General features: G+C 40.4%; 1 protein-coding gene across 6 annotated transcripts in view; it reads right to left on the reverse strand.

Annotated features, from left to right (window-relative positions):
* DGKI (diacylglycerol kinase iota) overlaps positions 1 to 15,724 on the reverse strand; it is a gene marked incomplete at its 5' end in the record, with an annotated part of 419,556 nt that overhangs the window by 254,759 nt on the left and 149,073 nt on the right. For all 6 annotated transcript variants that reach the window (XM_080666632.1, XM_080666631.1, XM_080666634.1 and 3 more), the window contains one exon: positions 5,231 to 5,326. In XM_080666632.1, coding sequence (XP_080522758.1) covers positions 5,231 to 5,326 — 96 coding nt within the window. The remainder of the gene's footprint in view (positions 1 to 5,230; positions 5,327 to 15,724) is intronic.

Genomic DNA, 15,724 nt, shown 5'->3' on the forward strand with positions numbered 1-15,724 from the left:
GTGCCTCTCTTTTGGCCTCTGATGAGGGCCTGCAATCCTTGGGGTGCCATGGCTGCCAGCGGCATCACTCCAATCTCTGCCTGTCCTCACATGGCCCTCCTCCCTGCATGTGTATCTCTGTGTGTCCTCTCCTCTCCTTATAAGGACACCTATCATACTGGATCAAGGACCCACCCTACTCCAGTATGACTTCATCTTAACTAACTACATTTGCAGCAACCCTATCTCTAAATGGGGTCATATCCTGAGGTACCTAGGGTTAGGACTTCAGCATATGTTTTCGGGTTACACAAGACAACCTATAACAGTTACTATATGGCAGGTACGAGGACCAGGCCACCCTCTTTGGTCCTGACACTCTCTTTATGAATACCAGAGGCTCTCTACCCACCTGTGTGAGAGCACACAGAATCATCTGTACAGTTTATTTCTTTCAACACACTCATACCCAGTGCCACTTACCAGACAGTCTGATGTGGTAGCTCTAGGCTGGGAACCAACCATTTAAAAAATCAAGTTTCTCAAGAGACTGCAATGCTCATCCAGAAATAAGAACCACTGAGGTTGATCTTAACAATACTTTAAATTAGAAATGGAGGCAAGAAAGATGAAACAATGCGTCTAAAGTTCGCTCAGTATATAGCTGGAACAGCAGGATTCAAACCCAGGTCAGTCCCACACAAAGTCCACTTCCTTGCTACTACAGGTTGCCTGTCTGTGTCTACATGCATCTAGGCAAGTCTGACTAAGGTAGTGTATATCCTCATATGGTGTAAGCAAGTATCTTAAGTGTGAAAATAGCTGTGCTCTGGGGTATGTGCTCTGGGGATTATTAGTACAGGTGTGAGTTTCTTTGGGAATATTGGATGAACATCTTTGTATATCTTATCAACAAGCATGAGAATGATTTCTACCCACGAAACTGTGAGGATGTCGCTTAAATTCACTGTCACTCTCAACAATGAAGTTTCTGATAATGGGTACTCAGCCTATAACACTTAAATAGAACATATGAATGAACAAATGACCATCCAAATAAAATCACCAAACAGGAGTTGCCCCAGTTGGAATTTTATTTAAATTTCCCTCCATAGTCATGTTGAGAAACAGTGATCCTTCTACTCCAATATCATTATTTTTTGCATCCCTTTCTCCTTTCTAGACCAGAAAAAGAAACAGTTACTAATTTGGGTACTGTCACTGATCTGAAAATAACTCTAATCCCATTAAATAACTGCTTACAGACATTCTACTGTATTGAATGTTGCCACTAGAGAAACATAAAATAGGAAGGATGTTAAAGGTCATCGGGTCCAGCCCCAAAGCTTTGGAGCAAACTCTCCTTCAACAGTCTTCATGGGCCTGTCATGTCGCTGCCTTACCTTCAATGCCCTCCACTATCAGCCCCCAAATATCAACCAAGCAGCAGGAGGTCATGGATTTGCAGGACAGCTTTGGTTTGAAATAGACTATGGCACTGTCCTCGTAAGTTAGGGTGACAGTGTCCCTGATGCAGGTCACCCTTGATGTTACAGCAGCAGTAACTTTCACCTGCAAGTAGTCTTGATTTAGACAATATATTATAGGCCATGCTTCATAAGCACAGACATTTATAACATGCACTCCAAGTTATGGTTCAGAAAACCAAACACACACACACACACGCACACACACACACACACACACACCCATCCTCTTAACTAACACACACCCTGTGGGTGCTCATGCATGTCTCATGGTGGTCGCCTGCCTCTGAGTTCTCTCATGTTCCTCTCCCTGGTTGAAATGTTCTCCCTCCTCAACTCCACTTATGTAAATCTTGTCAATTTTTCAAAACTGTACTCAATCCCTGTTTCCATGAAGCTGCCTCTGTCTACTCAACCCACATTGAATCCTCCCTCCTCTTAACCTCTCCTGTGACATTTGCTTTGCTAAAATAGGGACAGGAGAGTGAGGCACTCTTCAGTGGTGGATTCACTCCTCCTCTGAGCACTCTGCCTGCACTTCGTTTAGAAGACTGCAGGTAGCAACTGGTTATGGTAATTTGGTCCCTATCTCACAGGTCAGCTTTCTTCAAAGGTGGCTCATTAAAAGAAATGAGAATATAATACTCTCATTTTTCTTACAAAAAAAATGTTGTTCAAGTCTAAGAAAACTGCAAATAAAACACTCAAACTGGAGGCTCTCTTTGAGATCTTCTTGTCTAACCTCTTACCCAAAGCAAATGCCTGCCCTCCTCCCAGCCCCCCCTCCCGCTACACACACACACACACACACACACACACACACACACACACACACACACACACACACACGGTATCAAGATGCCCCTCCACCCACTTTGAGCCCATCTCTTCAGGCACCTTGTTCCCTTACTGAGCAGCTCTCATTGTTGAAGTTCTTTCCTATAATACACTAGTTTTCAAAGTTAACTCTGTGGACCATCTGCTCTGTAATTAATTGAGGTGTTTGCTGAAATCACAGATTTTCAAGTCCAGCTCCAGGCCTAGTGAATCAGCATTTGGAGCAGAGAGAGAAATAATAACCTACACGGTTAACAGGTTTCCCAGATGATGTTTATTTTACCAGAGTGTGAGGTCCACTGTTAGAGTCAGTACTACCTTCCTAACAACAAAGAGCAATCCACCTACTTCTCTTACTGGCAGTTCTTCAAACACTGGAAGAGGTCCAGGCTCTCTCCCTTCCCTCTTTAATACTCTTCTTCAACCCAGATTATTTTACTCTTCCTTCTACAAAGCTCCCTACTGCAAACCCACGTAAGCACACTCCTCTGCATCTTCTCATGCTTGTCAATGTCTCTCTCAAAATGTGATGCCACAAGCAGGCAGAGAGAGCTAGGTTTTTAATGCTTTGCTGTACTTACATACTGTGAGGTATATCACACCCTTGCCTGCTAACAATGAGAGTACCCATTTGGGCCTAAACTAACCAGCAGTATGTATTATTATTTCGCAAATCCTTACTAATTTAAGGCACATGATGTTGACTCTTCATAGTTGTTTTAATTTGGGTGCCTTTTAAAAAATATTTTCCATATATATATATTGGCCTTTGGTAACTCTTTTGTGGATTGCCTGCTCCTGTCCTTTTTTCCCATTATAATTCATTATGTCAGTCTGTACGGCAAATAAGTCCTTTTAATGCATTATGTCAACTAATTCTCCAAACATTTTCCTCACTTTATAGATGAAGAAACTGAGCCTTTAGAAACTTCTAGTGAGGAAACACAGTTAGGTCTTCAGCTTCTTCACTGATTTATTCCTTCATTTAACCAACATTTTTCAGACAAGAGCTCTTCATTGTCAAGACACTTTGTAAAGTGAGTTAATAAAGGCAATATTTGGAAGAAAATTTTGAGAAAGATTTAACAGAACACTAGGAATTTTCACAACTCTATTAACTCCTTACCTCTACCTAAAATTTCCTTTATTTTCCTTGTTGTTTCCCCTGGTCTAGAGGGAATAGTGATCAACTTTTAATCAGTAGATAGCAATGCTAGCTACCGATACAATATTTACTAAGAGAGGTAAATATGTGGCTGACCCTAAAAGAGCACAAGAAAAAATTAAAGGCAGTAATTTGAAAATCAGACAGAACTCCATAACTAATTACAGTCTATCAGTTGGCAACAATAACAGTAGATAATATTTCAGAAGTACATACACAAGTAAGATTAGCTTTCATTTTTTCCATTTGATATTATTAAGACCAGTGTTTATGCAATTAACTAAGATAATAATGTTAATTCATTATTTATAGGATTTTAGTCCAAATAGCTGAGCTTCTCTTGGTTTTGGTTAATTTAATCAAACTTCATGCAATTACACTTTCATTAAAAATACATATGCATAAAGTTGAAATGATATTTAAATCGACTGAATGTACAACCAGATTAAAAGAAATGTAAACAATTAAGTACATATCTGTATTGGAAGCAAAATTAAAAATAACTTAATCTTACTCCATTTTTCTACTGAGAAGGTACAGAATGCCTAAAGATAAAAAGTTCTCAATGTCACACAATGAGTGGTAACATTGAGATCCAAACCCAGATTTCCTGACTTTAAATTGAGAGGCTGTACTGCTGATCCTTCTTAGACATTTAACTATTCCCAACTTCACTCAACAAACCTTGGCCTTCCAAAACTCTCATGAAGTTTTCCGAGGAAAACCTATAAAGTAGGAATTGAAATAGCTAATGTAAATTTAAAGGTCTTGGTTCCCAGCTTTGTGATCCCAGGCAGCCTGATAAAAGTCCTTGGGGGCTATGTTTTTCAATAAGCTTTGACAGAAACTCAGTTTCTTCCTCATTAGTTATTAATAGAAACATTCACTTGTAATTCCAAGGTCCACTTTGCCCCAAATCTTTCTTTCACATGATAAACAAACATAACAAGAAAAAAATTATTATTTCAATTACAATGTCCATTTCCCAAGATGGAACATTTCTTTCTTCTTTACTATTCCAATTTCTAGTTACTCTGTTTTCAGACTCATAATTTTAAGCTACACAAAAATGTTAAGTTTACTCTCTCAACACTAGAATTTTAGTCCTCACAATTTACTGCCTGGCAACCACGTTCTCTTCACAGAGCATAAAAAGAATTTAACATTTAAACAGATTGTTCTAAACAAGGACACAAAGTAAATTTTAAAAAGCAAAGGATATTCCAATGTAGTTGACTGTTGATTGTTTATATGGTTTCTAGAATTTTACCCTCCAGAATTTAGTCTGAATTATTTGCTAGCCTACACCCACACCAGACAGGTGTTTCTGCCCATCTCCACCTTCACCCACCAGTCATGCCCACTGGCAAACACACTCCCCTGCAAAGGAGTCACCCCTCCCACAGAGACCCTTCCTCCACACATACACCTGTCACCCACACAGACACCTACCTAAGCAGACAATCCCTCATGCACATTCTCCCTCCTTCCCACTGAACACACAAACCAAAACCAACCCTGGGTGTCATCATAGGTACCACATTAAAACCAAGGTGTGGCATGCAGAGTCAAGCCCTAACACCATTCAAACTGATTCTTTGGAAGCCAATTTAACTTGATACACTCTCTCTGTCAACAAGGGACAAGCTCTTTCAAACCTCTCCTTGGAAATTCAAGCACCGTGACCTCACTGTCTTCAGACTCCATTTGGCAGCCGCCCCCCAGTGAGGTCAGAGCCCAGAGGTCTGGGGAGCACACTCACTGCAAATCGGACTTGGCAGTTCTCCTCGCCCAGGTAGCACAGGTCTCCCGAGACGTTGGTCTCCAGCCACAGGTGCTCTCCGTTCACAGCGTTCTCCTGGAAGGAAAGGACCCACCGCACTTCAGTTTTCTTTCAGGCTTAAAGGGGAAGCTCTCAAATTTTGATTTTAGATGCAAGAAAGTTGGTGAACTGAGGAGTTTAAACACTTTTCATCTTCCCCTGAAAATAATGCAGGTGTTGATCTTAACAAAATTCTGGAAATGGAAAAAGGAGTTTGGGGAAAGTTTGAGCCAGTAACTAAAGCAGACATTAGGTCTATAGAAGCTTTACACATGGATGTGGTAATCTTTGAAATATATATTGAAAAAATGAGGAAAAACCCTCAAGTTGTTCAATGTAAGACCCAGCACTGCAGATTCCATGACAATTAAAATAAATTATATTCAAAATTGCCTTTGCTGAGCAAATTAGCTACAAAGAGGATAGCAGTAGCGAAGCACTTTAAGACTATTTGAAAACACATCTATACCAGTAATGGGTAAATTCTATTTCTAAGCCAGAGGTTTCCTGAAACTCAGTTTGAAGTTGAAAGTCACTGTGCACTCAAAGCCTAATAAATTTCTACTAATTCAAACATTGTGCCAGTTCAGTAGGGTCATCACCCAATTAATTCTAAATTTTTCAAATTGAAAGATTTCTCTGCTTCTGAAACTACTCAAATACTTCCAGTGGCAAACAGAGAACAGCTATAGGTTTGGACTCTAAACTTTTCACATAGTGATGGATAGGAACAATATTTGTAAAAATAAGCAAATAAATAAAAAGGCATTTCTTTGCTAGGTTTCCTAAAGAAATTGATCTCCACAACCTAAAATATTCTAACTAATGGGAATTTATCATCCAGCTTGAAAGTATAACCATTTATAGAATAAAATCCATTTTTCATCCTTTTATTCTTTATTCAGTCAATAAACTTTTATTCCACATCACTGGTGCCAGGCACTGAGTTAGTGGGCTAATCCATAGAGTAAACTACTAGAGAACATGGAAATAAAATACATAATTACAGCAGCAAATACTAGGGAATCCTTAACACAGCAAAAATCCTGCCAACCCTTTTAAAAACTGAAATATAAATCACAGTGGGGAAATGGTGAAAAATCACTGGAAGTACCATCCCAGGTACACTGCATCCCATCTTGCTGATAAGACTGACCAGATTCAGACACTGCAGATTCACTGATTAGCTGACCTCATTCTTGGGGGATGGAGAGGTCTGATTAGAAATACCAATCTTTGTGAGGGAAGAGGGAAAGAAAAAGATGGAGGCTTCCTGCCACAGTGGTTCTAACACACTGGTCCTCAAATTTGACTGCTCATTAAATGACCTGGGGAGTTTTTAAGAATACCCAGGCACCTTTCGTTCCCAAAGAGTTTATTTTAACTACTCTGAGGTGACACCTGGGCATCAGAAGTTTTCAAAGTTCTGGAGGTGACTCTGTACAGTAGAGTCTGAAATCCAATAATCCAGTAAACCCCACCTCCACCTCTTCAAGCCTGAGACGATAGATTGTAGAACATGTCTATGACTGATCTATTAGACTTGGTACTTCTCTGCCCTTGTACGGTCACCAGAGAAGAAGGTGAGAGAAGAGGAGAGATGTGCCAAGGTAGCCACATCTAAGGAGAGAAAGAGGGATTATAAGGAAAGGGACAGATACACAGTGAGTAAGCTCAAAGTTAACAAGGTAGATCCTGGGGACAGGGAAAAGGAAACAACCACACACAGGCATTTAAAGAAGCAATATAATAAGTTAAAACGTTCACAAATGTACCTAGTAATCTCACTTTTGGAAATGTACCCTATGAAAATAATCCTAATGGAAGGAAAATCTATATACATTTAGAAGTTTAGCTTCTCCTAGGTCTTTATAGCCTAGACTGCTAACCATTCACCAAAGTGTTTAAAACAATCATTTTTCTTTTCTTCCCGAACACACAAGTAGACCTTATTACCCAATTTCTTTGCAATGTGACCAAGTTCTAATGAATGGAACATGAGCAGGAGTGGTGAGGACTGTTTTCAGACTTGGTCCATTAAAACCTCCCACATGTGTTCCTTCACGCTCTTCTCCCATACTGAATACCTGTAAAGTCAACTTCTGGGATGACTTTAGAAGCCTTCTGAGGAAGATGTCAGAGCAACGGTCTGTCTGGGTCATTGAATAACTATGGAACAGGGCCAACCCCCTACCCAATCTACCTGGAACAGTCGGGTCTGCTACACTTGTGTATTTACCCATTACATGTGAGTATTTCATTTATTTCACTCAGTCTACCCAAACTAATAAAGGCCTCTTCTCTTTGCTCATATTTTGGTCTGTATTTCCTTTCATTATCTACATTTACTCCTAAGTTATTTACCATCCACTGAGCAGTACCATCCTCTGAGTCCTGGTTCCTTCTGCTCTGAACTCTAACTCTGACATTCCCTCTGATATTTTCCACTGCTGTAGAATTAATTCCCTTGAAAACATAGCTATGACTAGATTTATTTCTTGCTCAGAATGCTTAAATGATTCCCTATTATTTACAAAATGAACCCCAAATTTAAGTGCACATACTAGATCTTCCATTAATGGCATCGATCTGTCTATCCTTAACCTTCCTTATTCACCTTTATACATTTAACTCCCTTGTTGCTCTTGTCTAAATAGAGCCATACTTACCCTTTTGTGTACCATGTTTTTGTGCATTCCATTCTTCCCACCCAGGAACCTCTTTTTCTCTTCTCTACACATCTTGAAATACCATCTTAAATAGTATAAAACTCAGAGTATCCATCTGTAGCAGACAAAAAATATAGCTCACCCATTTCTAGATGAAGATAACATTCTGTATTTGTGAGTGCTGAGACAGCTCTCAATAGATGTACCTAGGAATATCTCTCTTATTTTTAGTCTTTTCCTCAAAGTCCAAAAACTCATCTCCTGCTCTGATTTATTCAAATGATTTACTCTGATTTATTGTATCCTCTGCCTCATATAATCTACCCAAGAATAGAGGTCCACCTATATATCCAGATAGATACATAGATAGACAGACAGACATAGAGATATGATTCTTTGCCTTCAAGTTCTACTGAAGTCTTAGTAATAGTTATACATAAAAAAGCAAAATAGAAAAGTTGGGAGTGGGGGAGTGTTATAGGCTGAATAAGACAGATGGTGTGCGCTGACACCAGCAGCCAATAATTTACACAAAATGAAGATATTTACTCATAAAAACTGTTTAACAAAATAAGAAGATTATAAATAGGAATTCTATGTAAATGTCCCAACAAATTCAGAAAGGAAAGAAATCTTCACGATAATAATAGGTGAAACTGTCTCGGATGGTTTGGATGTGTGCTGCCCAGTAAGCAGATGGCCGTCGTGCACTGGAAATGTGGTCAGCACTGACTGAGATGCACTGTCAGTGTAAAATTCACAGCAAATTCTGAAGACTTTGTGTGAACAAGGAATGTGAACTGTCTCACTGATCATTTTTATATTGATTGCATGCTGAATTTGTAATATTATTGACATATTTGGTAAAACAAAACATGGTGCTAAAATTCACTTTAGCTATTTCTTTTCACTTTTTTCAATGTGGCTACTAGAAAATTTAGAATTACTCTACACCTGATAAATATGTTTACTGGACAGTGTCAGGTTAGCTAATTACTTGCCAAGGGGTAGAAGATCAGGCCTGGATACTCTTACTGACCTATGAAGTTGTAGGATTCTATGATTTCCCCCAACAACCAGTGTAATTTACCTTATAATTTTCACAATTTGGGTAAGTAAAGGACTGGTGAGAGTGCATGAAATCACTCTTTTCCCACTATTAATAAGGCTGACCAGGTCTGGGACCTTCCATGGTGTATATCTGGTTAGTTCCCCACACTCTCAGCAATCTGATCTCTTGATTAACCTGACATTTTTTGAAATGGGAATGCGAGTGGGGAAAACCACTGGGTGAGAGTCACTATTGGTGATGACACCCAAACCCGAAGATAAAGATGCTGAGATCTGAAGCTTGTAAAGAAGGCACAGGTCTGCTAGGACTTGTCATTTGAAACAAGACAAAAATGAGAACGCACGTACATGCACAGGCACACACACACCTGCCTCCCCTGGCCTTTCATTCAAAGTTTCTAAAGATAAGATGACCTAGTTTCATAACCCAGTTTATAGCAATCCCACGTGAAGATTCTGTTTCCCTAATCTTGTCTCTGGACCAAAGAGTGAGGCAGTGCCCTGACTGTGTTACATTTCTACTGCCTGGGAGAAAGCACGTCATTTCTTAGCATCGTCAACTACATGAAAGGAAATGTGGTCTGGATTTAGAGTCTGGCTTTGTTTGTGCTGAGGCTCTGTTTTCCTTAGCCCTCGAGACTGGAGGAAATTTTCCAATGAGGGAAGAAAAAAATGAATTGAGATCAAGGATGCTAGGTTTACAACTAACGTGTCCTTTAAGAAAGATCTTGGTGGCTTTTCCACCATTGTTTTGAGAGTTGTTTTAGGCTGCATAATGGGCAAGAACAAATTATGAAACACTGGAGACCGAATAAGACCTACTTCCCATGCTCTCTGCTATAATATTCAAAAACAGGGAAGAAATCTCTATGCCCAGATGAAGTCTCCATCACAAGAAAGACATGTGACATTTCAGAGAAGACATTCATTATCTATGCATTAGACACACTTTTAAATAGGCTACGTCCCTCTAAAGTGGAAACTTGGATTCCGGCCCAGGAGATGAGAATATTTCTTTTTCCTTTTGAGCATTACTCCCTTTCTAGCAATTTAGCTTGTTTTTCCCCAAACTGGCTTGGCTTGGCACGGTGTCAGTGGGAGCAGACCCTGTAGGTTGCCACCATGAAGGTGAAGAAGGGATGCCATTGGGAGAAATGAAAAGATCAAACAACTCTGTGTGTTTTAAGACTTAACTCAATGCATTGTGTTAGAAAGATAAGTTAAAAATAGTTACTTGGAATTAAAATAGCATAAATCCATTTATTTTTTTAAAGCAGGCTTTGGACTCATGTCTACCACACCTTTCAGGAACCAGAGATTATCTACGTGCCCATGGACCCTCAGTGAAATGTCCCCTTCTCACTGACTGAAATGTCCTCTTCTGTTGAAAAGCTGTAATCACTCAGTCCCCTGACATCAGTAACCAGACAGCAAGGCCCATGATGCTGTGCCTTCCACCATGAAGAAGAAAGAACAAGCAGAAATCACTATCCCTCTCTTCAAGAAGCCTGAAATCTAACTAAGGACCTAGAGTAAGAAAATCAACTCAAAAATACTAATTTGGTTCTAAGATTTGTAAAACAATGCATGATGGTGAGAGTAATTGTGAGGGATCAAAGCAAAAAGTGAATATAATAAAGAGAATTGGTTCAACTGAAAAGCTGAGCATGGCCTGGCAGAGAGCAAGAGAGGGCATTTCTTGAAGAAATAATTTCCACAGTGGGCAGAGATGACAGTCTACTGTTGTCAATAGAAGACTCAGGCACCAGCCTGAAGACCCACCTGGCTACTTTCCACACGTCGACACGAAGGGTTCTAACCCTGACATGCATGAAGGGAAGGCTTGCACATAGGCAGTGAGAGTGAATGTTGGCAAACAGTCATTGAGGAAATGCAATTATGTGTTTCCTGCCACCATGATAACGCCACAGGCCACCATGACAGGGTGCCCACAATAAACCAAAGGAGCAAATCAGAGCAGGACAGAAGCTTTGGGCTTTGAGGAACAAACTAAAAATAAGTGCGAGTATAGATCACCAAGTAGGAAAAGAAAAATGGAATACTTGAAGGAAACTATTACGTTCATGTACTCAAAGCATAAAAACTGACTCCTATAATAGTACACTCCTCTCCAAAACACACAGGTGCCTACAGTCTGGGCTCCCTGAGTCAGGGCACCCCTGTGTCTCAGGCACTCCACCAGCAGGCTACTCCTCAAAGCCCTATGCAAAAGGATATTTAGGAAATAATTGTGCCCCACCTGAAGACTTTAGCACATGTACTGGAGTCTGAACATGACCCTTTTAGGCACGGGTCCTCAAACTTTTTAAACAGGGGACCAGTTCACTGTCCCTCAGACCATTGGAGGGCCGGACTATAGTTGAAAAAACAAACTATGAACAAATTCCTATGCGCACTGCGGGCCCGGGACGAGTCGGCTGCTAAGCAGGACAGGCAGCGGCCCCCGGCGGGCCAGATAAATGTCCTCGGTGGGCCACATGTGGCCCGCGGGCCATAGTTTGAGGACGCCTGCTTAGGATTCTACAGTAAGTAGAAACTTGCACATAAGATCCTAAATCCAGGTTCACCCTGATTTGTCTTGCAACTTCAGGGGCCCCATAAACCGCTTTTCTGTTTTCTCACTGGTGAAATGAGGAGAGGAGAGGTGACATGGATCAGCAGGTCATAATACTATAGGCCTTTGAGGTGACTCTCAGACCTCAAACCAAATGGTATTTTGCAAATTTCAACCTGAGAGTCAAGGGAGGTGGGATGGGGAACATGGGGACTCTTGCCAGCCCTGATCCACCTCTGTTCTGCCAAAAGCATAACTTAGCACTATCAGGGCCCTTCATCCTCACCAATAGCAAGAAATTGGAGATCCTCTTTATTTTATTTTACTTTTTAAATTCTTGCCATCTTCCTCCGCATTTTTGAGACTCTTAAGACACTCCAAGTCAAATTAATGTTTAATAAATAGCAGTGAATAAGTAAAACTTCATCACTTGAACACATTTAGTCCAAAAAGTTGGCTGACAGAGGGAGATAAATAGGGGGGTAGACAAGTGGATAGGATATGGGAATGGCAGAGATAGATCACACAGAAGACTAGTCTTACACTTTACACAGAACAAAGAAAATCCTGGTTTAGCTCTTTGAATAGACATGTAAACTAAAATGACATAAATTAAATGGGTGAAAATCACATCCATTAGGAAAAGCCAAAAATTCTGAAGTGAGGGCAAGTACCAGGTAAAGTCTTAGCAAAAGAATATACAATGGGGTAAAGGAGGTCTCTTCAATAAATGGTGCTGGGAAAACTGGTCAGAGATATGCAAAAAAGTGAAACTGGACCACTCTCTTACCATATACAAAAATAAACTCAAACTGGATTAAAGATTTAAATGTCAGACCTGAAACCAAAAAACTAGAAGAAAACATAGGCACTAAACTCTTTGACACTGTTCTTTGTAATATATTTTTGGCTATGCCTTCCTGGGCAAGGGCAACAAAAGCAAAGATAAACAAATGGGATTACATCAAACTAAAAAGTTTTTGCGCAGTGAAGGAAACCATCAACAAGATGAAATATAGCCTAATGAATTGGAGAAGATATTTACCAATGATATATCCAATAACCAAAACATATAAGGAACTCATGCAACTCAACATCAGAAAGTCACTAAAATGTTTTCAACACCCTGTTTCTTCCTCTCCTCTGAGAAAAATGTTTCACATGATTGTAGTAAGAAATGGTAGGATTGGTCACTGTTTGGCTTCTGTTTGCTAACAGCAATATTAGCCCACAATTTTGTGTTTTTCAGAGTCACATCTTAAAACTCCTTACATAGCATCTGTCTAATATAAACCTTCAGCTGAAGTGTCTTGAAACAAGGCTTTTCGTTTTCCCTCAGTTGTTAAAATTCCCAGTGTTTCCTGCCACCACGATAACTCCACAGGCCACCACGACAGGGTGCCCACAAAGGAGAGCGGGAATAAAGAATCAATACACATGAACCCAGCCTTCGTTCCTATTAGCTCTTCTCCTATGATATACTGTACCTTTCACCACCAGCCCAAAATACCATTCCAATGAAATATTAGGAATCAGAAAATCATATGTACTAGTCAAGCTTTGGCTCAAGCAGGACACTTCTTTTTTAATTCTGTGTGTGTGTGTGTGTGTGTGTGTGTGTGATTAAAGCACTTTAATAAGGTTACTCCCTCATTAGAATGAGCTTCTCAAATACCCATTTCTTTTCCTTTTCTTTAAAATTTATCATTACTGTTGAAAGTATTATAGGTACTTTCAATTGACCCCCTCTACCACCCTGCCCTGCGGCCTATTGTTGTATTGTCTATGTTCATGGGTTATGCATATATGCACGTAAGTTCTTTGGTTAATCTCTTTCTATCCCCCCTCCCCTCTTCCCTCTGATAGTCATCAGCCTGCTCCATGCTTCCATGTCTCTGGATTTATTTTGTTCATCGGTTTATTTTGCTCATTATATCCTACATATAAGTGAGATCATGTGATACTTATCTTTCAGAAGCATTTATTATAACTATTTCCAACATCAAACAGGGATGGAGTGTCCTCCCTCACACTCCAGTGATGGGTCTCTGTACTCTTCTATTCTAGGTGTCACCACTGGTATTTTACCTGTTGATTTCTTCTCTCCACTCTGCATTCTAAGCTTCTTAAAGAAAAAAACATATTCCTCACCTCAGAATTCCAAGGAACTAACACAGTTCTAGGACAAAACAAGTACTCAAATGTGAGATGAATTAATAAATTCATCAATTACTTTATTTCTGAATAAGTAATTCTGCAGGCTATAGAGTTTACGACGAACTTTCACATTTACTGCCACATTTGATCCTAACAACATCCATGAAGTTCCCCTTAGGAGGGGCCAAAATTGTCCCCATCTACAGATGAGAACACTGAGGCTGAAAGAGACCAAGTGTCTTGACTAATGTCACACAAGGAGCAGAAAAAAGATTTCATGAAGGTTTCTATCTAAATGATTTAAACTCTCTCATTAGAGTCTTGCCTCTCAAATAGAGGATTGCTTGGGACATCATGAACATTAAACTACTTTTTTGGGGGTCCCTAATTTATAACACATGCTCACTCTAATCATGGGTCCATGCATGCCATTCTTGGATTTTATTTATCTGTTTGTTTATACATTTAATTCTTTTTAATTATGTAATCACTGGTGTATATATATCCTAATCTCTACTATGATTTAAGAGTTTATTACATGACTGTCCTGGAACAAAGGGAAACTCCAGGAGAGAAACATTCCTCCTGAACAATGCAACATACTCAGACAGTATCAAACTCTCACCATTGATGTAAAACAATAAGGTTGGTGTGTGCTTGAGCGAGAGAAATATTGTACTATAAAAGGACATTAAATCATGGCATCCTATATAATAAAAGCCTAATATGCTAAGTATCCGGTCATCCGGTCAACCATTCAACCAATCAAAGCATAATATACTAATGATATGCTGAGGCCGCTCAATCACTCACTATGATGTGCACTGACCACCAGGAGGCAGATAGTTGACAGGTCAATCAGTTGCTATGATGTGCACTGACAACCAGGGAGCAGACGCTCCAACTAGTAGGTTAGCTAGCTGCTGGGGTCTGGCCATTCGGGACTGAGTGAGACGAGCTGGACATGCCCTGGGGATCCTCCAATAGTCCCTCCCTGGCTGGTTAACCTCCCAAGTCCCTCCCTGGCACTGATCATGCACCAGTGGAGTCCCTCAGCCTGGCCTGCACCCTCTCGCAATCTGGGACCCCTCAGGGGATGTCAGAGAGCTGGTTTCGGCCCGACGGTGGAACGACTGGTCGCTATGACACGTATTGATCACCAGGGGGCAGATGCTCAACACAGGAGCTGCCCCCTGGTGGTCAGTGCACTCCCACAGGGGGAGAGCCACTCAGCCAGAAGCCGGGCTTATAGCTGGCGAGTGCAGTGGCAGTGGCAGGAGCCTCTCCCACCTCTGTGGCAGCGCTAAGGATGTCTGACTGATGGCTTAGGCCCGCTCCTCCTAAGCCATCAGTTGGACATCTCTCAAGGGCTCCCAGACTGCAAGAGGGTGCAGGCCGGGCTGAAGGACCCCCCAAGTGTACTAATTTCATGCACCACCTCTAGTATGTACTAAAAATTAATTTATTTTAATGTTTAAACTCCTCTCTTTTCTCCTACCCTGCCATGCTCTTTCTTATGAGAAGAGAAGCACATGAATTTCCCCTCTGTCAACTCAACTACAAATTCTAAACAAGATTCACCATCAAGACCAAAAAGGCAGAATTTCAGAGCAGCCCTCCTCTCTTTTCATGTCATCCCTCACATTCCTTCAGGAAGGGACAAAGCCTTTCAATTCAGTTAGAGATGTCTTCCACCAAGAACTTGACTCACTGATGACTCTCAATAAATGTTCTATTTGACTTAAGAATTTTAGGCTGCAATCTTCAACTCCAGTTAATAGTTTTTATGGAGGTCTTTTGGTTAAAATGTTAACATCAGTAAATATTCCCACTCCCACTGATACAAAACCTATCTATCTTTGGGTTAGGGGAGGAAGTATAACAGACCGGAGATATGAAGTGCCTAGAATTTAAAGTAAGGTCATCCTCTATAAAAAATAAATAAATTTTTAAAAAAGGAAA

This window comes from Plecotus auritus (genome assembly GCF_963455305.1).
Source record: "Plecotus auritus genome assembly, chromosome: 4".
Lineage (NCBI taxonomy): Eukaryota > Metazoa > Chordata > Mammalia > Chiroptera > Vespertilionidae > Plecotus > Plecotus auritus.